Source organism: Hemiscyllium ocellatum, assembly GCF_020745735.1.
Source record: "Hemiscyllium ocellatum isolate sHemOce1 chromosome 27 unlocalized genomic scaffold, sHemOce1.pat.X.cur. SUPER_27_unloc_6, whole genome shotgun sequence".
In the NCBI taxonomy this organism is placed as follows: domain Eukaryota; kingdom Metazoa; phylum Chordata; class Chondrichthyes; order Orectolobiformes; family Hemiscylliidae; genus Hemiscyllium; species Hemiscyllium ocellatum.
The window spans coordinates 182,371-203,388 of record NW_026867515.1 but is presented as its reverse complement, the minus strand read 5'-3'; the positions used below and the strand labels follow the sequence as shown (position 1 = coordinate 203,388).

Genomic DNA, 21,018 nt, shown 5'->3' with positions numbered 1-21,018 from the left:
ATCGGCAGGCAGTCAATCCATGTAATATTTTATACATTCCTACTTTGGAAATTGGGAGATTGGGATACAGACAGAGTCAAACCTCACATTCTTCATTTACTGAGCTGAGATGTCACTGATTTTTATAAAACCTTAAGTCATCTCAAGAATGTGACTCAAAAGTACTTCTGAGCTTTACATATTAATTACAAAACCCACAACCCATTCTAGAAGATGAAAGACTAAACCACAATCTTGATTTGTTCAATATATCCTATCAGTAGTATGACACTGATCGGTTGCGATATGTTCCTGCTCCATAGCTACCCGATGAAAGAGCAGCACTCCGAAAGCTACTGCTTCCAAATAAATCTGTTGGATGATAATCTGGTGCTGTGTAATTTTTTCCACTTTATCCACTCCAGTCCAACACCGGCACTTCCACATCGTTCCCAGTGAATACAGCCCACAGCTCCTGGTGCTGCCAGGAAACCTTACAATGCCGATGACACGGTGCACTCTGTACTCCTGAAAAAATTCTAACGATACTGGCTCCTCATTCACTGCTCCATCTGATACACAACATTGGAAACTCTGCATGAGGCTGAAAGAAATGAGCAGCTTTAAAACCAAAACCTCTTGGAGCTCAAAGCTTTCAATGAGAGTCTGAGCCGGGGGTAAGTTCAGGTAACCCTTTATTGTGACCCAACTTTGTTACAGCTTCAGATTCTCTCCAGCAAAAAGGCAGAGAAAGCAAAGCAGATTTTTAAAAAACAAAACACCTCAAGATCAAAGTGCACACAGACCCCCGCCTCCCCTTTCTTTAATATTGGCCAGCACGAAATTGTCTCTTTGTAATTGGATCCTCATTACAACCATAACCCGGAGGAAGTATTGCCTCACTCAGCAATTTCAACCCATACCCTGTGTCCAAGTAAGTTTCTCCTCGCCCATTTGCCAGGGGCTTTTGGGGGGGCGGGGGGAATAAGCCACACTGCTGTGGGTCTGGAGTCACATACAGTCCAGACCGGGTAAAGGATGCAGCTGGGACGACTGAGTGAAACAGATGGGGGTTTCTCCACCCCCACACCCCTAAAATGGTTTCACCGTTAGATTCTGAACTCCAGATTTCTGACCAAATTCCAATTCCACCATCTGTCGCGGTGGGAATTGAATCCGGAATCCCTGGAACTGGGTTGATCGTCCAGTCAATAATGGCACTCGGCCGTCACTCCTTCAAACCCCCTGCGATGGCATGTGAACTCGCTGGTGGCTCTGGAGGTGGGAAGAGCGGGTGAAGCCTTTCCCGCATTCGAGGCAACTGAAGGGCCTCTCCCCCGTGTGGATCCGCCGGTGGGTCAGCAGGTTGGAGGACCGGGCAAAGCTTTTCCCGCAGTCGGGGCAGCTGAAGGGCCTCTCCCCCGTGTGCACTCGCCGATGCTTCACCAGGGCAGAGGAATCGCTGAAGGCCTTCCCGCACTCGGGGCAGCTGAAGGGCTTCTGCCCCGTGTGGACCCTTTGGTGCTTCAGCAGGTCGGAGGAATCGCTGAAGCCCTTCCCGCACTCGGGGCAACTGAAGGGCTTCTCCCCGGTGTGGACGCGCTGATGCGTACGCAAGTTGCCCACCTGACTGAATCCCTTCTCACACTCGGGGCAGGAGAACGGCCTCTCCCCAGTGTGGATCCGCCGGTGGGTCAGCAGGATGGACGCCTGTGTAAAGGCCTTCCCGCACTCAGGGCAGCTGAAGGGCCTCTCCCCCGTGTGGACCCGCCGGTGCTTCAGCAGGATGGAGGAATTGCTAAAGATCTTGCCGCACTCAGTGCAGGGGAACGGCCTCTCCCCTGTGTGGACCTGCTGGTGGGCCTGCAGGGCGGAGGAATTGCTGAAGGCCTTCCTGCACTCAGGGCAGAAGAATGGCCTCTCTCCGGTGTGACTGCGCCGATGAATCTCCAGGGCAGACGGAGCACGGAAGCCTTTCCCACAGTCACCACACTTCCATGGTTTCTCCATGGGGTGGGATTCCTCGGGTTTCTCCATGGCCAAAGCTTCAGCCACGCACAAACACGTCGTGAATTACTCTTTCCGGGCTGTATAACTGCTACACACACCTCATTCAGTGCGCTGCAACAGTTGGGTCTCTCATCCAATCCCACTGATGCTGAAAACGTACTCAAATGGGAACAAAAAGCTTTCTTCCTTCTCACAGACTCATAGTTGAAAACTGTTACGTTCCCGATGGACTGAGTGACTGTCAGACATTGACATCAAAGTGAAGACTGTAGACGCTGGAGAGTCAGATTTGAAAAGTGCAGCGCTGGTAAAGCACAGCAGGTCAGGCAGCATCCGAGGAGCAGGAGAGTCAACGTTTCGGGCATAACCCTTCATCTGTTGATGTTGAAACTTCCGTCTTCAAATCTTCAAATATTCTGTAAAAAGAAAGAGATTACAAAGGTCATCACTGTCTGTCCAGGGTAGAAGTTATGAACAAGCAATTCTACTTTCTACGGAATACTTTTTTTTATTCCACAAAACTGAAAGCACCATCTCACTCCGCTCTAACTAATTCTCCTGAAGGATCTTCCAGGGGCTGAAAAGCAAAAACATCAAGACTGACATCTCCGCATTTTGGATAACTCCACCCGGAAGGTAATATCTTTCACAACACTGGGATACTGCTGAGAGTGAGCAGGTCTGATTTTGGGAAGCAAAAAAAAAGTGCCAATTCAGGGTGAACCTGCAATGCAGCTTCTTGAGGAAGAACCAGACACAAAATGGTTAACGACCCGGGAAGGGGGGAACAAAATGAGACATCGAGGCGTTAACACCGACACCAGAGAAAAACTGAACATACAGACGTAGCAAACATCGTTGGAAAGCCAGGGTCATAGAGACATAAAGCATAGAAACACCTTTTGGTCCAACACGCCTGTACCAGACAGTACAAAGAGATCTGGGAGTTCTTGTACACCAGTCAATGAAGGTAAGCATGCAGGTACAGCAGGTAGTGAAGAAGGCTAATAGCATGCTGGCCTTCATAACAAGAGGGATTGAGTATAGAAGAAAAGAGGTTCTTCTGCAGCTGTACAGGGCCCTGGTGAGACCACACCTGGAGTATTGTGTGCAGTTCTGCTCTCCAAATTTGAGGAAAGACATTCTGGCTATTGAGGAAGTGCAGCATAGGTTCACGAGGTCAATTCCTGGAATGGCGGGACTACCTTACGCTGAAAGACTGGAGCGACTGGGCTTGTATACCCTTGAGTTTAGAAAACTGAGAGGGGGTCTGATTGAGACATATAAGATTATTAAAGGATTGGACACTCTAGAGGCAGGAAACATGTTTCCGCTGATGGGTGAGTGCCGAACCAGAGGACACAGCTTAAAAATACAGGGTAGACCATTTAGGACAGAGATGAGGAGAAAATTGTTCACCAGGGAGTGGTGGCTGCATGGAATGCTCTGCCCCAGAGGGCAGTGGAGGTCCAGTCTCTGGATTCTTTTTAAAAAAAAAAGAGTTGGATAGAGCTCTCAAGGATAGTGGAATCAAGGGTTATGGAGATAAGGCAGGACCAGGATACTGATTAAAGATGATCAGCCATGATCGTATTGAATGGTGGTGCAGGCTCAAAGGGCACAATGGCCTACTCCTGCACCTATTGTCTATGTTCCAAATCAATCAAATCCCATTTGCCAGCATTAGCCCATATTCCTTTCAACCCTTCCTATTCATATACCCATTCAGATGCCTTTTTAAATGTTGTAATTGTACTTTCCTCCACCACTTCCTCTGGAAGCTAATTCCTTACACGTACCATCCTCTGGGTTAATAAATTGCCCTTTTGGTCAGTTTTACACATGCCCCTTTCCCCCACCCTGAACCAATTACCCTCCCATTCTGGACTCCCCCACCCCAGGGAAAAGACCTTGCCTATTTACCCTATCCATGCTCTTCATAATTTTATAAACTTCTACAAGGTCACACTTCAGCCTCCGATGCTTCGGGGAAAACAGCCCCAGCCTGTTCAGCCTCTTTCTATAGCACAAATCCTCCAACCCTGGCAACATCCTCGCAAATCGTTTCTGAACCCTTTCATGTTTACAACATCCTTCCAATAGGAGGGAGACACGATATTGCAGAAGTGGCCGTGGTTCTGTTGGACAATGGCAATTTAATTCCAAAGTGTTAATTCTTTATGAAAAGGGAATAATCAGCAATGTAGCTGTGAGAGGCCCCTTGCAGAAGAGTGAAGAACTGAGTGAGAGAACATTCCATTTAGATGAAGAGGAACAGAGTTGATTCAGAGACTGGGGACTTAAATCTAAAGCAAGAACAGGCAGAAACAAGAACTGGCTACAACAAATGAGGGAACATTATTGAAAGAAATGACAAACATTTAAATAGCACCAGAAGGAACAGTTGTTCCATTCCTGTCTGACAAATTAAAAAAAAAGGTGGCCTAGCCACAGCTAACAAGGGACATTAAGGATCGCACTGGATCCAAAGAAGTGGCGTACAAATTGGCTAAAAATAAAGCAGCAGATTTGAAGACTGGGAGCAGCTTAGGTTTCAACAAAAGGATTGATTAGAAGGGGAAATGGGTTTATGTGAAGAGGCAAAAAAAGCATTAGTGAAAACAATTACACTTAGAAACAGGCAAAGGTCTCATGTGGAATAAAGAGATGGCAGACCAATTCACCACATACGTTGCTTTGATCCTCACAAAGGAGGACACATGTAACATCCCCAAAATGTTGGGGAACACATGGTCCATTGAGAGCAGAACTGAATGAAATGAGCAGTTGTGTATAAATGGTGTTGGGGGAAATTGATGGGATTAAAAGTTTACAAATCCCCAGCACCTGTTGATCCAAACGCCAGACTACGGCCCAACTCATCCTATTGTCAAATCTTGAGCTGACCTTAGCAGGACTTATACACTTAATGGTAAGATCCCAGGGAGTGTTGCTGAACAAAGTGATCTTGGAGTGCAGGTGTATAGCTCCTTGAAAGTGGAGTTGCAGATAGTATAGTGAAGGTGTTTGGTATGCTTTCCTTTATTAGTCGGAGCAATAATTAATGGAGTTAGGACGTCATGTTGTGGCTGTACAGGACATTAGTTAGGCCACTTTTGGAATATTGTATGCAATTCTGGTCTCCTTCCTATCGGAAGGATGTTGTGAAACTTGAAAGGGTTCAGAAAAGCTTTACAAAAATGTTGCTAGATTTGGAGGATTTGAGCTATAGAGTGAAGTTGAATAGGCTGGGGCTGTTTTCCCTGAAGCATTGGAGACTGACCTTATAGAGAGGTTTATAAAATCATAATCATGGATAGGATAAGTAGACAAAGTCTTTTCCCTGGGGTGGGGGACATCCAGAACTAAAGGGCATAGACTTAGGGTGAGAGGGAAAAGATATAAAAGAGACCCAAGGGACAACTTTTTCACTCAGAGGATGGTGCATGTGTGGAATGAGCTGCCAGAGGAAGTGGTAGAGGCTAGTAGAATTGCAACATGTAAAAGGCATCTGGATGGGTATATGACTAGGAAGGGTTCAGAGGGATATGGGCTAGCTGCTGCCAAGTGGATTTAGATTAGGTTGGGATATCTGGTTAGCATGGATGATTGGACTGAAGGGTCTGTTTCCATGCTAATATGTTTGTCTTGAGTTTCCCATCTGAAACTCGCATCATCCTATAAAAGAAATGTCCAAAAGACATCACTGTGCGCACAAGATGGAAAAAATACTGAGGGGACAGTTCAACTTTCTACAGAACACTTTTCCTACCTACTTGCTGAATGTATTAAATTCGAATCCTACATATTATCCCTCCCCCTGCATTGAAATTCAAATCCATCCTCATGTCTTTCCTCCTCTCCTGGTGTTCGCCCTTTTCTCTTGTCTACAAACTGAAACTAACACCAACACGTCAATGCTCTCCTGCTCACTGCCATCTCGGAAACACCCACATCCTGTTCCAGTGCCACAAATTATCACATTAATTCACCTCAAATTCACAGCCCCTCTAAGTGTTGTTTTTTTCTGGACCTGTCTCCCACTTCCTTTTCCTGTTTTAAGGGCACACAGAGAGTGAGATGAGGAAATTCTAGTTGACACAAAGGCTGCCCCGAGGTTGGAATTACCTCCCGGAAATGACGGCGAACGGTGCCTTCACCAAGATGGCCGCCGGCCAGCCCGGCCCAAAGACAACTTCCGCCTGACCCTCACAAAGATGGCCGTCGGTTGCCCGGGCAACCCGAGAGGTCCTTCGCCGGTGAAGTAAACACTGGGCCTGTGCGGCTTTCATTGGAGACCTCAGGTCACCCCCGAGAAGTTTATAAACTCCCCAGTCTCCCTCCTCCCGCGGTTCCCAATCCTACCCTGTCTCACCATCTCTCCCCGGGGCAGGAGCCAGGTCTTGGCGCTCGGGCCTGGCGACCTCCCCCGGGATGTCTCTGAGACCTGTCCGTGTTCTGAAGAAGGATCCCCGGACCCGGAACGCGCTGCTGGACCCAGCGGTTTCAGTCCTTGTTCCTTCGGCCGCCGTCCCACTGCGGGAGCTACACTGCACATGCGCCAGCTCGTATAGGGGCGGGGTCCTGATGAGTGACGTCTTCGCCAGTTCAGGGGGCGTGGCTAGAGGAGTCCTCCAAGAATTCGGAAACAATAGGAGGAGGGGCGATAATTGTGCCCGCCCCCTGCCCCTGAAAGTTGGGTTTGTTTTGGGTTCGAAAGTAGTTTTTTTATTCAATTTTCAGCCTGTTCAGAAGTGAGCAGAATGGGTTCTTTCTTGATTATAGTGTTTTAATAAAATGCCTCTTGATAAAATTTTAAAAGTATAAGTGATAAGTGCTAACTTAGCCTGGAGCGCGTCTTTTTAAGAGCAAAAAGAAATTGTTGTTATCTGGGTCTGTAGATTTTGGATGAGCAAAAATGGCCTTTAGTATAGTGATATGTTCTTCCTGTCGGAAATGAGAGATTAGGGAGTTTCCACGTTACTGAGGATTGTCTGCAGCAAGTGTCCTTGATCACAAATCCTATCAGATCGACTGGATCTGTTGGAGCGACAGTTTGAGGCAATGAGGAATTTACAAGAGCTAGGGGGTATAATAGAAGGGGGAAAAACTGCAGATACAGTCAGATAGATGGAGTAACACCAGGAAAGGTAGGAGAGGTAAACAGTTAGTGCAGGAATCTTCTGTGGCTATCCCCGTTTCAAACAAGTATACTGGTTTGGAAAATGTATGGGGTGATGGACTCCCAGGGGAACGTGGCATGAACAGCTAAGTTTCTAGTATTGAGACAGGCTCTAATGTAATGAGGGGCATGCTGGGGTCCAAGTGTTCGATTGTGACAGGGGACCCACTAGTCAGATGCACAGACAGACATTTCTGCAGCCAGCAGCGAATAATCAGAATGGTGTGTTGCCTCCCTCATGCCAGGATCAAGGATGTCTCAGAAAGGGTGCAGAATGTTCCGAAAGGGAAGAGGGACAAGCAAGAGATCATTGTCGTTGGTTCCAGTGTGTACATCAGAAGGGAAAAAGATGATATTCTGAAGGGTCAAAGAAAATTGGCATGAATTGAAATAAGAAGGTCCTCAAGGGTTGTAATATCTGGGTTACTCTCGGTGCTATGAGCGAGTGAGGGTAGGAATAGGAGGATAGAGAAGATGAATGTATGACTGAGGACCTTGTGCAGGGGAGAAGGGCTCACATTTTTGGATTGTTGGAATCTCTTCTGGGGTAGAAGTGACATGTACAAGAAGGACAGATTGCACCTGAATTGGAAGGGGACTAATACACTGACAGGGAGATTTGTGAGAGCTGCTCAGGAGGTTTTAAACTAGTTCGGTGGGAATAGTGAGGAAAGAGATCAATCTGAGACTGGTACAATTGGGAAAAGGAGTGAGTCAAGCAGTCAGGGTAGGTAGGGACAAAGTAGAGAACAAGTTAGGATTGGTAAATTAAACTGAATTTACTTCAATGCAAGAGGCCTAATATGGAATGCAGATGAAGTCAGGGCATGGGATATGACAGCAACCACAGAAACGTGGCTCAGTGATGGACAGGACTGGGAGCTTAATGTTCCACACACAAATGCTATAGGAAGGGTAGAAAAGGGGGCAAGCGAGGTGGGGAGTGGTGTTTTTGATAAGGGTTGGTATTACAGCTGTATTTAAGCAGAATATTCTTGGGAATACATCCAGGAAAGTTATTTGGGTGGAACTGAAATGAGAGGGATAATCACCTTATTGGGATGGTATTATATACCCCCCCTGAGAAACAGATTTGTAAGGAGATTTCAGTTATCAGTAAGAATAATACGGTGGTTATGGTGGGGGACTTTACATCTTTACCCCCTCACATTAAACTAATGTCCTCTAGTTCTTGACTCCCCCGCTCCAGGAAAAGACTTTGTCTAATTTACCCTGTCCATGACTTTATAAGCTTCTACGCAGTTACCCCTTAGCCTCTGATGCTCCAGAGAAAATAGCTCCATCCTCTTCAGCCTCTCCCTATAGCTCAAACCCTCCAACCCTGGCAATATCCTTGTTCATCTTTTCTGAACCCTTTCAAGTTTCACAACATCCTTCCAAAAGAAAGGAGACCAGAATTGCATGCAATATTCCACAAGTGACTTAACTGAGGTGTGATACAGCTGAAACATGACCTCCCAACACCTATACTCAACACTCTGACCAATAAAGGAAAGCATACCTTCTTCACTATCCTATCTACCTGCAACTCCACTTTTAAGGAGCTATGAACCTGCACTCCAAGGTCTCTTCGTTCAGTAACACTCCCCTGGACCTTACCATTAAATGTATAAGTCCTGCTCTGATTTGCTTTTCCAAAAATGCAGCCCCTCACATTTATCTAAATTGAACTCCATCTGCCACTGGCTCATCTGATCAAGATCCCGTTGTAAATCTGAGGTAACCTTGCTCGCTGTCCACTATACCTCCAATTTTGGTGTCATCTGCAAACTCACTAACTATACCTCCTATGTTCACATCAAAATAATTTACGTAAATTATGAAAAGTAGTGAATCCAGCACTGATCCTTGTGGCACTCCACTGGTCACAGTCCTCAAGTCTGAAAATCTACCCTCCACCACCACCCTCTGCCTTCTACCTTTGAGCAGGTTCTCCTTGTGTTCCACGAGAGCTAACCTCGAACACCTTACTGAAGTCCACATAGATTACGTCCACCACTCTATCCTCATCAATCCTCTTTGTTACTTCTTCAAAAAACTCAATCAAGTTCATGAGACATGATTTCCCATGCGCAAAGCCATGTTGACGATCCCTAATCAGTCCTTGCCTTTCCAAATGTGTAAATACTATCCCTCAGGATTCCTTCCAACAACTTGCCCACCACTGACATCAGGCTTATTGGTCTATAGTTCCCTGGCTTGTCCTTACTGCTCTTCTTAAACAGTGGCACCATGTTAGCCAACCTCAGTCTTCTGGCACATCACCTGTGACAATCAATGATACAAATATCTCAACAGCTTCCCACAGAGTTCTAGGGTACACATGATCAGGTCCTGGGGATTTATGCATTTCAAGACATCCAGCACCACATCCTCTGTAATATGAACATTTTTCAAGATGTCACCATCTATTTGACTACATTCTATATCTTCCATGTCCATTTTCCACAGTAAACACTGATGCAAAATGCTCGTTTAGTATCTCCCCCATCTCTTGCGGCTCCACAGAAAGGCCACTTTGCTGATCTTGGAGGGGTCTATTCTCTGAAGAAGCTTCCTGAAGAAGGGCTCATGCCCAAAATGTCGTTTCTCCTGCTCGTTGGATGCTGCCTGACCTGCTGTGCTTTTCCAGCAACACATTTTCAGCGCTGATCTCCAGTATCTGTAGTCCTCACTTTCTCCTCCCTATTTTCTCCCTAATTACTGTTTTGCCCTTAATGTATTTGTAAAAACCCTTTGGATTCTCCTTCACCATATTTCCCAAAGCTATGTCTTTTTGCCCTCCAGGAGTACAGGAGTTGGGAGGTCATGTTTCTGCTCCTATGTCTGATGGTCTCTTCCTGTCCAGGACACAGGGTGAGAATTGGGTGCAGGAGTAGGCTATTCGGTCTTTCAAGCCTGCACCAGCATTGAACAGATCATAAATGAATATGGATCTCCCTACATAGCGGTGCAGAGGCTGGGACTACTTTCACTTGAGCACAGGTGACCTTTCAGAGGTTTATAAAATCATGAGGGGTATAGGTGAGATGAACAATTAAAAGACATTTGGATAAGTACATGAATAGGAAAGGTTCGAAGGAATACGGGCCAAACACAGGCAGGTGGGACTAGTTTAGTTTGCGAATATAGTCAGCATGGACTAGTTGGGCTGAAGGGTCTGTTTCTGTGCTCAGCAAAAGTGAGAACTGCAGATGCTGGAGATCAGAGCCATGATCAGAGTGGTGCTGGAAAAGCACAGCAGATCAGGCAGCATTCGAGGAGCAGGAAAATCAACATTTCAGACAGGAGGGGCTCCTGCCCAAAACGTCGATTTTCTTGCTCCTCGGATGCTGCTTGACCTACTGTGCTTTTCCAGCACCACTCTCATCATGTTTCTGTACTGTCTAACTTGAACAGTTATGTACTCATCTTAAAACCATTTTCTTGCCTACCCCCATAACCATCCACTTCATTGCTGTTCAGAAATCAGATTAACTCAGCCTTGAATACATTCAATGATCCCCTAACGTGGGTGGCACGGTGCCACAGTGGTTAGCACTGCTGCCTCACAGCGTCAGAGACCCGGGTTCAGCCTTAACCTGTGGGAAGTGTTGCCTCACTCACCAATTTCAACCCATACCCTGTTTCCAAGTAATTTTCTCCCCACACATTCTCCTGGAGGTGGCAGTGTTGCGTCAACCAGACTGCTGTGGGTCTGGAGTCATGTGTAGGCCAGACCGGGTAAAGGATGCAGCTGGGACGACTGAGTGAATTATTTCCCACAACCACAGTTTCCTTCCCAAAAAAAAGGATGTGAGTGAATCAGATGGGGGTTTCACCACCCCCAACCCCCGAAAGTGGTTTCATTGTTAGATTCTGAACTCCAGATTTCTGACCGAATTCCAATTCCACCATCAGCCACGCGGGGATTCAAACCTGGGAGTCCCTGGAACTGGGTTGATAGTCCAATCGATAATGGCACTCAACTATTGCTCCTTCAATCCCCCTGCGATGGCACATGAACTCGCTGGTGCCTCTACAGGTGAAGCTCTTCCCTCATTCAGGGCAGCTGAAGGGCTTCTCTCTGGTGTGGACCCGCTGGTGTTTCCGCAAGTTGCCCACCTGACTGAATGCTTCCAACATGTGGGCAGGTGAGTGGCCTCTCCCCAGTGTGAACCTGCTGGTGTGTCAGCAGGTGGGAGGAATTGATGAAGCCCTTCCCGCACTCAGGGCAGGAGAACAGCCTCTCCCCGGTGTGAGTGCGCCTGTGAGTCTCCAGGGCAGATGGGAAACAGAAGCCTTTCCCGCAGTCGCCACACTTCCATGGTTTCTCTACGGGGTGGAATTCCTCAGGTTTCTTCATGGTCGAAGCTTCAGCCCCACACAAACGTGTGCAGAGCCCCTCCCCACCCTGAATTCCTCTTTCCAGGCCGTATAACTGTTTCAGGCTCCACACTCAGTGCGCTGCAGTAGGGTCTCTCATCCAGTCCCACTGATGTTGAAAACCTACTCAAACAGGAACCAAAAAGCTTTGCTCCTTCTCACAGAATCAGAGTTGAAAACCGTTGCGGTCCCGCTGGATTGAGTGACTGTCAGACAAAGTGAGGACTGCAGACGCTGGAGAGTCAGAGTCGAAACGTGCGGTGATAGAAGAGCACAGCAGATCAGGCAGCATCCGAGGAGCAGGAGAGTCGAAGTTTTGGGCATAAGCCCTTCATCTGTTGATTTTGAAACTTCCAACTTCAAATACTCTGCAAAAAGGGATTTTAAAGGTCACCACTGTCAGTCCAGGTTGGAAAAGAAAAGATAAAGTAAAACAGAAAAGATATCTATCCCACCCATTTCCCAATCTCTATCTTTCCCCTCCAACCTCACCCGAGTAACGAAGACACAAACCTGAGTTTGCAGAGTCTCCTCCCTCCCTGGATTCACTCCAGTTGCTACAAGTGAACAGATTTCCCCCCTCCCCTCTCCCTCCCAGGGTGAGGAGCTGCCCAGAGGGAGGGAGTTCCACTCAAACCTGACAGGGACACTTCCCGTCATGACGTTAAAGGAGCGAGGGGGCGGAGCGAGTCAAGGGGGCGGGATGAAGTCGACAGCGGGTCACACCACACTGCGCCTGCTCCGACCGGCTGTCCGGCCCTCCCAACGCTGCGCCTGCGCTGCACTGAACAGTTTGGACAAACCCTTTCTCTTCAGAGAATCCCCAAAGTGTGGAAGCAGGCCACTCGGCCCAACAAGTCCACACCAACCCTCCAAAGGGTAACCCACCCACACCCATTCCCCTACCCCTATTGCTCTACATTTAACCCTGAGTAATGCACCTTACCTGCACATCCCTGGGCACTATGGGTAATTTAGCATAGCCAATCCACCTTCCCCTGCAGGTTCCTGGGCACTATGGGTAATTTAGCACAATCAATTCACCATAACCTGCACATCCCTGGGCACTATGGGTAATTTAGCACAATCAATTCACCATAACCTGCACATCCCTGGGCACTATGGGTAATTTAGCATGGCTAATCCACCTTCCTTTGCACATCCCTGGGCACTATGGGTAATTTAGTATGGCCAATCCATCCTAACCTGGACAAAGTTAAACATCCCATAACACCAGGTTATAGCCCAACAGGTTTATTTGGAAGTACTAACTTTCAGAGCACTGCTCCATCATCAGGTGGTTGCAGAATATAAGATCAGAACGCACAGAATGTATGGAAAAACATGACAATGTCCTGCCACTGAAATGATATATTGAACTAACTTGGCTTGTTAAGTCTTTCATCTTTCAGAATGCGTTGCAGGTATCATTAATATGCAAATCCCAGAACTTCCTGTAAGGCACCTTCTTGAGTGAACTTAAAAGTTTTATAACAAAAGGTGACATCTCCGCTCGGACAATGCACTAAAGGTGTGAAGTCAGGGTCTGTCTGTATCACAATCTTGAATCAGACTGGTTCTATTTCCAAAGTGGAATTTACAAAATATTACATGGATTGACTGCCTGCAGATTGTGCATTTTTGAGCAAAATACAATGTATTGCAAATATAATTCTGCAAATACAAATTCACACCCATGGACTTGTGTGTGCATGAGAGAGAAAAAGTCTATTTCCGTGCTGTATATTTGTATGACTATTTTGTAACAGATAGTTTATTTCTGTTGATGTAAATATTGTTGTAAATCTTAGCTGGGTACTAATAGTTAGATGGAAGGGAGAGAGAATTCCTCAAGTAGGGCACCATGAGAATCCTGGGAGAGCCCTATTTCTGGTTTACTTCCTAATAAACAAACATTAAACACGAGCACCTATTTATTTTGAATATGGTTTCATTTTTCTTGTTTGATTCCCTGCTATGACTAAACTGTGTCTGGATGATTGACAGGCTGGGAGATTGTGGGTTGGGTCTCAATGTTTTATTCTTCCGGAAGGTGTAAAAGGGGGGTCAAAACTTCAGCAGAGATTCAGCAGAGCTGAGAACAGACCAACATCATACTCCGGGGGAACAGGGAGATCAACAGAGGACAGAGAAATCAGGACCTGAAACCTGAGCTGACACCAAACTACCCTCCACCTTTACCTAGCTTCCCATTTGATTACCCCCTTGCTATTGAGGATCCAATCCTTGTCATCCTGAAGCCATGTCTCTGTAAGGAGTCTCAGATCATAATTATTCACTTCAATGTGTGCAGTCAATTCATTCACTTTTGTTACAATGCAGCATACATTGAGACACCATTTTTAGTTTCAATTTTTGTGATCTTTAAAGTCCAGTTTTGATTGCTGGTACATTTACTTTCCTTGTCCTTTTCTATCACTCTCTGATGTTCACTTTCCACATCACCTCACTGCTCACCAGGCCTGATTTGGATTGGCCATGCTAAATTGACCAGAGCATCCAGGGATGTGCAGATTAGGTGGATTAGCCATGGGAAATGCAGGGTTATAGTTTCATAGTAATAGAAGCAGGAGTAGGCCATTTGGCCCATCCAGCCTGCTCCGTCATTCATTAAGATCATGGTTGATCGATCCATTGTCTTAGCTCCTCCTCCCTGCATTATCCCAACTACCCTTAATTCCCGTACCATTACAAAAACCCATCCAACCGTGTCTTGAATATATTTAATAAAGCTGCCTCTACTGCTTCCTTGACCAGAGAATTCCATAGATTCACTACCCTCCAGGACAAGCAATTTGACCTCATCTCTGTCCGAAATCCACTCCCCCTAACCTTGAGGCCTAGTCTCACCCACCAGCAGAAATGACTGGATAGGGTAGGGCTTTACCTCCACAGTGCATTCAATTCCCACTTTCCAACAAAATCCCTGATGTCCTCACTCACTCAGTTGTTGGCTCACAATGAAAGATTTCATTTTAACATCTTCTGATCCCATTAACGGCAAAATATCTTTGAAAGCCGCTCTGCAAGTCCAGTCTTCACAACCACATTTCTGCTTTCACCGAAGACGATTAGAGTCATACAGCACAGAAACAGACCATTCATCCCAACTCATCTATGCTGACCAGATATCCTCAATTAATCGCGTACCATTTGCCAGCATTTGGCCCACATCCCTCTTAACCCTTCCTATTCATGGACCCAGCCAGGTGCCTTGTAAATGTTGTCATTGCACCAGCCTCCACCACTTCCTCTGGCAGCTTGTTCCATACATTCACCACCCTCTCTGTGTGAAGAAGTTGCCCCTCACTTCCCTTTCCCCATTCACCTTAAACCTATGCCACCCTTAGTTCTGGACTCCCATACCCCGGGGAAAAGACCTTGGGTGTTCACCCTATGCATGCCCCTTATAAACCTGTTATGTCACCACTCAGCCTCCGATGTGCCAAGAATATATCCCCAGTCTATTCAGACTCTCCCTGTAGCTCAAACCCTCTTACTCTGGCAACAGCTTCGCAAATCTTTACCAATCCCTTTCAAAGTTGCACAACACATTTCCTGTAGCAGGGAGACCAGAACTGAATGCAGTATTCCAAAGTTGGTCCAAATAATGACCCGTACAGCTGCAACATGACCTCCCAACTCATCTACTCAATGCTTTGAACAATAAAAGAAAGCATCCCAAATGCCTTCTTCATTATCCTGTCTACCTGTGACTCCACTCTAAATGAACTATGGAACCTGCACTCCAAGGTCTCTTTGTTCTGCAACACTCCCCTTAACGGTGTCAGTCCTGCCTGGATTGCTTGACCAAAATGCAAACCTGACATTTCTCCAAATTCAACTCCATCTGTCACTCCTTGGCCCATCAGCCCATCCGGTCAATTCTAATTTATAGTGAACTCGCTTTCCTCTCTTATTCCCCAGAAGCTGAAAATCTCCATCCCACACACACTCTGCCCATTCTCACTTTGCTGACCCTAATCCCTGCTGTACCTCATCCTGAAGGGTCTGCTTCATGCTGATTAACAGGCCCACACTCGGTGGGGGGCGGAGGAGGAGGAGGGTCTAATTGAAACACAGAATCTTGAACACCCTGGAAAGAGTGGAAGTTGAGAAGATGTTTCCATTGGTTGCAGGGATTAGAATCAGTGGGCACAGCCTTAGAGGAAAGGGAGACCTTTCAGAATGGAGGTAAGGAGAAACTTCTTCAGCCAAAGAGTGGTGAATCTATGGAATTCACTGCCACAGAAGGCTGTGGAGGCCAGGTCACGGAGAATATTTAAGACTGAGATAGAGATGTTCTTGAGTATCAAGGCAATGGAGGGTTACGGAGACAAAGTGGGAGAATGTGATTGAGAAACTTATCAGTCATGATTGAATGATGGAGCAGACCTGATGGGCTGAATGGCCTAAATTTCTGCTCCAATGTCTTATGTTCTCTTGCTGTCCTGGACAGTGAGAGAGAATTGGAAGCAGTAGTAGGCCATCTGGTCTTACAAATCTGCACCAACATTCAACGGATTGGTGGTGATTCTGCCGACATCTAGATGAATAGGTTGGGACTTGTTCAATGGACCACAGGAGGTTGAAAGGTGACCATACAGAGGTTTATAAAATCATGAGGGGGATAGATGAAGTGACCGCCAGGTATTGTTTCCCTAGGGTGGGTGGTTCAAGATTAGGCAGCAAATTTGAAGGCGAGAGGAGAAAGATTTCAAAAAGGCAGGAGGGGCACCTTTTTTTCAACACAGAGAGTAGTTTGTGTGTGGAATAAATGTCCAAAGGAAGTGGTGGATGCAGGTACAGTAACAATATTTAAAAGACATTTGGATAAGTACATGAATAGGAAAGGTTCAGAGGGAATTAGGGCAATCTAGGTGGGACTAGTTTAGTTTGTGAATAAGGTCAGCATGGACTAGTTGGGCTGAAGGGTCTGTTTCTGTGCTGTATGACCCTGTAACTGTTCTGTACTGGTCTTAAAATCATTTTCTTGCCTTCCTCCATAAACATCCACTTCTTTGTTGTTCTAAAATCAGATGAACTCAGCCTTGAATATATTCAATGATCCCCTAACTACAGCGAGATATTCTCACTTCTAAACTCAATTCCTCTTGCTAATATAACACTTGCCTTGCTGATTGCTTGCTTCACCTGTCTGACAACTGGCAGTGACTGGTGTAGGAGGACGCTGAGGCCCCTTGGTATGTCCACACATCATTCCTAATAAAGGGCTCGTGCCCGAAATGTCGACTGTGCTGCTCCTTGGATGCTACCTGACCTACTGTGCTTTTCCAGAACCACACTTTGACTCTGGTCTCCACTATCTGCAGTTCTCACTTTCTCCACATCCCAATCCATCACCAGTTAAACAATACACCTCCGTTCTGCTTTTATTTCCACAGAAAGGCTCGAACTTCACATTGTGGTACTGCATTTGCCATGTGTTTGCCAATGGTGGTCTTCTCTACATCGGGGAGACTGAGCATAAACTTGGGGAACGGTTCACCGAGCATCGCAGCTGGGTCCACAGAGTCCAACCGGACCTCCCAGTCACCATCCATTTTAATTCCCCTTCCCACTCCATTCCTGACATGACCATCTTTGGCCTCCTCCGTTGCCACACCACACCAAACCACAACTTGGAGGAACAACACCTCATCTCCCGCCTGTGCAACCTACAGCTCGAAGGACTCAACATTGAGTTCTCCAATTTCAAATAACTTCACTTCCCATCCCCAACTACCTTCAAAGCCCCGACCCCTCATTTCCAATCCTCCCTGCCACCAACCAGTTTCCTTCCTCCCCTTGACCAACCAGGTCATACCCTCGGCCTGTCTTCACCTATCCCCACTTCACCACACTGCCCCTTGCACCCCCTTTATCTGCATCTCCCCTACACCCATCCCCAGTCCTGAAGAAGGGTTACAGCCGAAACGTCGACTTCTCCATCTCCTGATGCTGCCTGGCTTGCTGTGTTCTTCCAGCCTCCTGCCTGTCTATTTTGCTAATTGAGACACAGACTCAGACCAACATTTCCAGAGTCTGTCTCCTCCCGGTTTCACTCCCTTTGCTTTCAGTTGCTGCAAGTCAACAATTGAACCCCAGAGTGGAAAAAAGAAATGGAAAAGGGGGCAAGAAAAGAGAGTGCCGTGCTCACAGATCTTGAACAGAGGAAGGAATTTACAGTCAGGGTGAAGCTCAATCTTCCTTCAGAGACAGGAGCAGAAATAGCAGCTTCAGAAGCTCATGGTCAAACCTCCGCATTGAGACAATAGGAGGGCTCTGACTGGCAGGAGGACCAGGCTCCTTCCGGTCCTTCAGGTTTTCCAAAGATTCGTCTCCCTGTCCATCAGAGCGATGAGGGGCGGGGCCCCAAATCGATTTCACACATGCGCACCATCAGCACTGCTCACGGTCAATAGAACGGTTTAATGATCGCATCGGATTGTGGGTGCTACATCAGCCATTAAAGAGATGAACTCAAGTGTCCCATATGCCTTCTTAACCGTCCTTTTTCGTATGTTGGTGACGTATACGTCAGGAACTAATCTTTAATCGATATTAGATTGATACACTGAGTGAAACACTGCAGGCCTTCAACTCTAAACACAATTTCCAATTCGGTGTCAGTGCAGCACTCTTTATTTGTCCTCACATCAGGACAGAATCAAAGCCCTATATCTGTTCAACCTGAACCTCGATTTTTGTTTAGTTTGTGGGTTCCAAATCTCTGTTTCAATCATTTATTAAAAGTTACTCATGGTATATGTGCATGGCTGGCTGGCCAGCATTTAGTTCCCTTGAGAAGGTGGTGGTGACCCGCCTTCTTCAACTGCTGTGATCCATAATGGTACGGTGAACCACAATGTCCTTGGGTGGGAATTCCAAGATATAGACCCAGGGACACTGAAGGAACAGCAATATGTTTCCCAAGTCAAGATGGTGAGTGGATTGGAGGGGTACTTGCAAGAGGTTGTGTTCCCAAGTATTTGTGGGCGGCACGGTGGCACAGTGGTTAGCACTGCTGCCTCACAGCGTCAGAGACCCAGGTTCAATTCCCGCCTCAGGCGACTGACTCTGTGGAGTTTGCACGTTCTCCCCGTGCCTGCGTGGGTTTCCTTCGGGTGCTCCGGTTTCCTCTCACAGTCCAAAGATATGCTGGTCAGGTAAATTGGTCATGCTAAATTGCCCGTAGTGTTAGGTAAGGGGTAAACGTAGGAGTATGGGTGGGTTGTGCATCGGTGTGGACTTGTTGGGCCAAAGGGCCTGTTTCCACACTGTAAGTAATCTAATCTATCTGTTGCCCTGGTCCATCTAAATGGAAGTGGTTATTGGTTTGGAAGGTATTTTCTAAGGATCTTTGGTGAATTTCCATGGTACATCTTGTACACCGTACACATTCCTGCTGGGCAGAGGGAGTGGATGTATGTGGAGATGGTGCCAATCAAGCAGGCGACTTTGTCCTGGATGATATCAAGCTTTTTGAATGTTGTTGAAGCTGCACCCATCCAAGCTGGTGGGAGAGTAGTCCATTACACTGCTGACTTGAGTTTTGTAGAAGATGGACAGGGTTTGGGGAGTCAGAAGGTGAGTGACTCGCCACAGTATTCCTGACCTGTTGCCTGCTCTTGTTGCCATTGTGTCTGTGATTAGTCTAGTTGAGTTTCTGGTCAATGGTAAACCCCAAGGATGTTGATAGTGGGGTGTTTAGTGACAATAACACTGTTGAATATCACGGGGCAGTGGTCAGATTATCTCTTTTGGGGATGAGTCATTGTTTGGCATTGGCGTGGCATTCATGTTACTTGCCACTCATCAGCCCATTAGATATTGTTAAGATCTTGTTGCATTTCAAACTGAACTGCTTCAGTTTGTGAGGAGTTGTGAACCGTGCTGAACATTGTGCAATTATTGGCGAATATCTCCACCTCTGACCTTATGATGGAGGAAGGTCATTGATGAAGATGGTTGAGCCTAAGACACTACCCTATGAATTCCTGCAGAGTTGTCCTGGAACTGAGATGACTGACCTCCAACAACCAAAGCCATCTCTCTATATGCCAGATATACCTTAACACTTAAGATACACAATAATATCCCCCCATTCTCTCTCCTATCCCCCCATTCTCTCTCCCCTCCCCCATTCTCTCTCCCCTTTCCCCACGCTCTCTCCCCTCTCCCCATTCTCTCTCCCCTTCCCCCATTCTCCCTCCCCTTTCCCCCATTCTTTTTCCCTTTCCCCCATTCACTCTCCCCTCCCCATTCTCTCTCCCTTCCCCCATTCTCCCCCCTCTCCCCATTCTCTCTCCCCTCCCCATTCTCTCTCCCCTTTCCTCCATTCTCTCCACCCTCTCCCCCATTCTCTCTCCCCTCCCCTATTCTCTTTCTTTTTCCCCCATTCTCTCTCCCCTCTCCCCATTCTCTCTCAACATGGATAGGGTGAATACCCAAGTTACTTTCACCAAAGTAGAAAAGTCCAAAACTAGAAAGCACATGTTTGAGGTGAGGGGGAATTTTAAAAGGCATTTGGATGGGTACATGAAAAGGAAGGGTTTGAGGGACATGAGCCACATGCAGGCAAATTGGAAGTAGATTAATTTAGGATATCTGTTTGGCTGAACAACTTGGACCAAACAGTCTGTTACTGTGCTGTATGACTCTAATCTTCTTCGGTGAAAGCAGAGGTGTGATTGTGAAGGCTAGAGTTTCAGAGCAGCTTTCAAAGATGTTTTGCCCTTAATGGGAGCAGAAGACGTTACAATGAAATCCTGCATTTGGCGCGCATTTCTGCTTGATTGGAAAAGTGTCTGGTACTTGCAAGATTGTAATAAATTGTTCTTGTTTCCAAGGCTTTGTCTCAGGCTGATTGATTTGGGAGTGAGTTCTGTTTCTCACATTTTTACCTATGTTGTTGGTACCTACGTGGACCATGACTTGGAGCTGGAAACCCTCTCCCTTCAGGACCCCAAAGATACGATCCAAGACATCACGCACCCTGACACCTGGGAGGCAACACACCAACTGCGAGTCGTATTCGTTCCCAACAAACCCTCTACCTGACCCTCTAACTATCAAGTCCCCAATGACTAACATTCTCCTCCTTTCCCTCCTTCCCTTCTGGTGCAACAGGGACAGGCTCTGTGCCTGAGACATGGGCCCCAGTGCATACCCCTGGTAGGTCGTTTTCCCCCCTCAACAGTACACACTGACTTATACAGCAGGAAGGAATTAAAAATAAGTCGTCCTTCCTCTCCCAGGAACCTCTGCTCTCCGACTACAAATTTAAAACCTCAAATCAATGACTCCCCGCTCCTGGGTTGCTGCTGCGGCTGTCGCTGAAAAACAGAAAAGTCACCTTTTTTTGTGGTTAGCACTGCTGCCTCACAGCGCCAGAGACCCGGGTTCAATTCCCCTCCCACGTCCGCGTGGGTTTCCAC

At 46.8% G+C, this 21,018-nt stretch overlaps 1 protein-coding gene across 1 annotated transcript in view; it reads right to left on the bottom strand.

Annotated features, from left to right (window-relative positions):
• Positions 1-657: 657 nt before the first annotated feature.
• LOC132808492 (oocyte zinc finger protein XlCOF7.1-like) overlaps positions 658-21,018 on the bottom strand; it is a 73,769-nt gene continuing 53,408 nt past the window's right edge. The window contains exon 4 of the mRNA XM_060822157.1: positions 658-1,983. Coding sequence (XP_060678140.1) covers positions 1,216-1,983 — 768 coding nt within the window. The 3' untranslated portion in view covers positions 658-1,215. The remainder of the gene's footprint in view (positions 1,984-21,018) is intronic.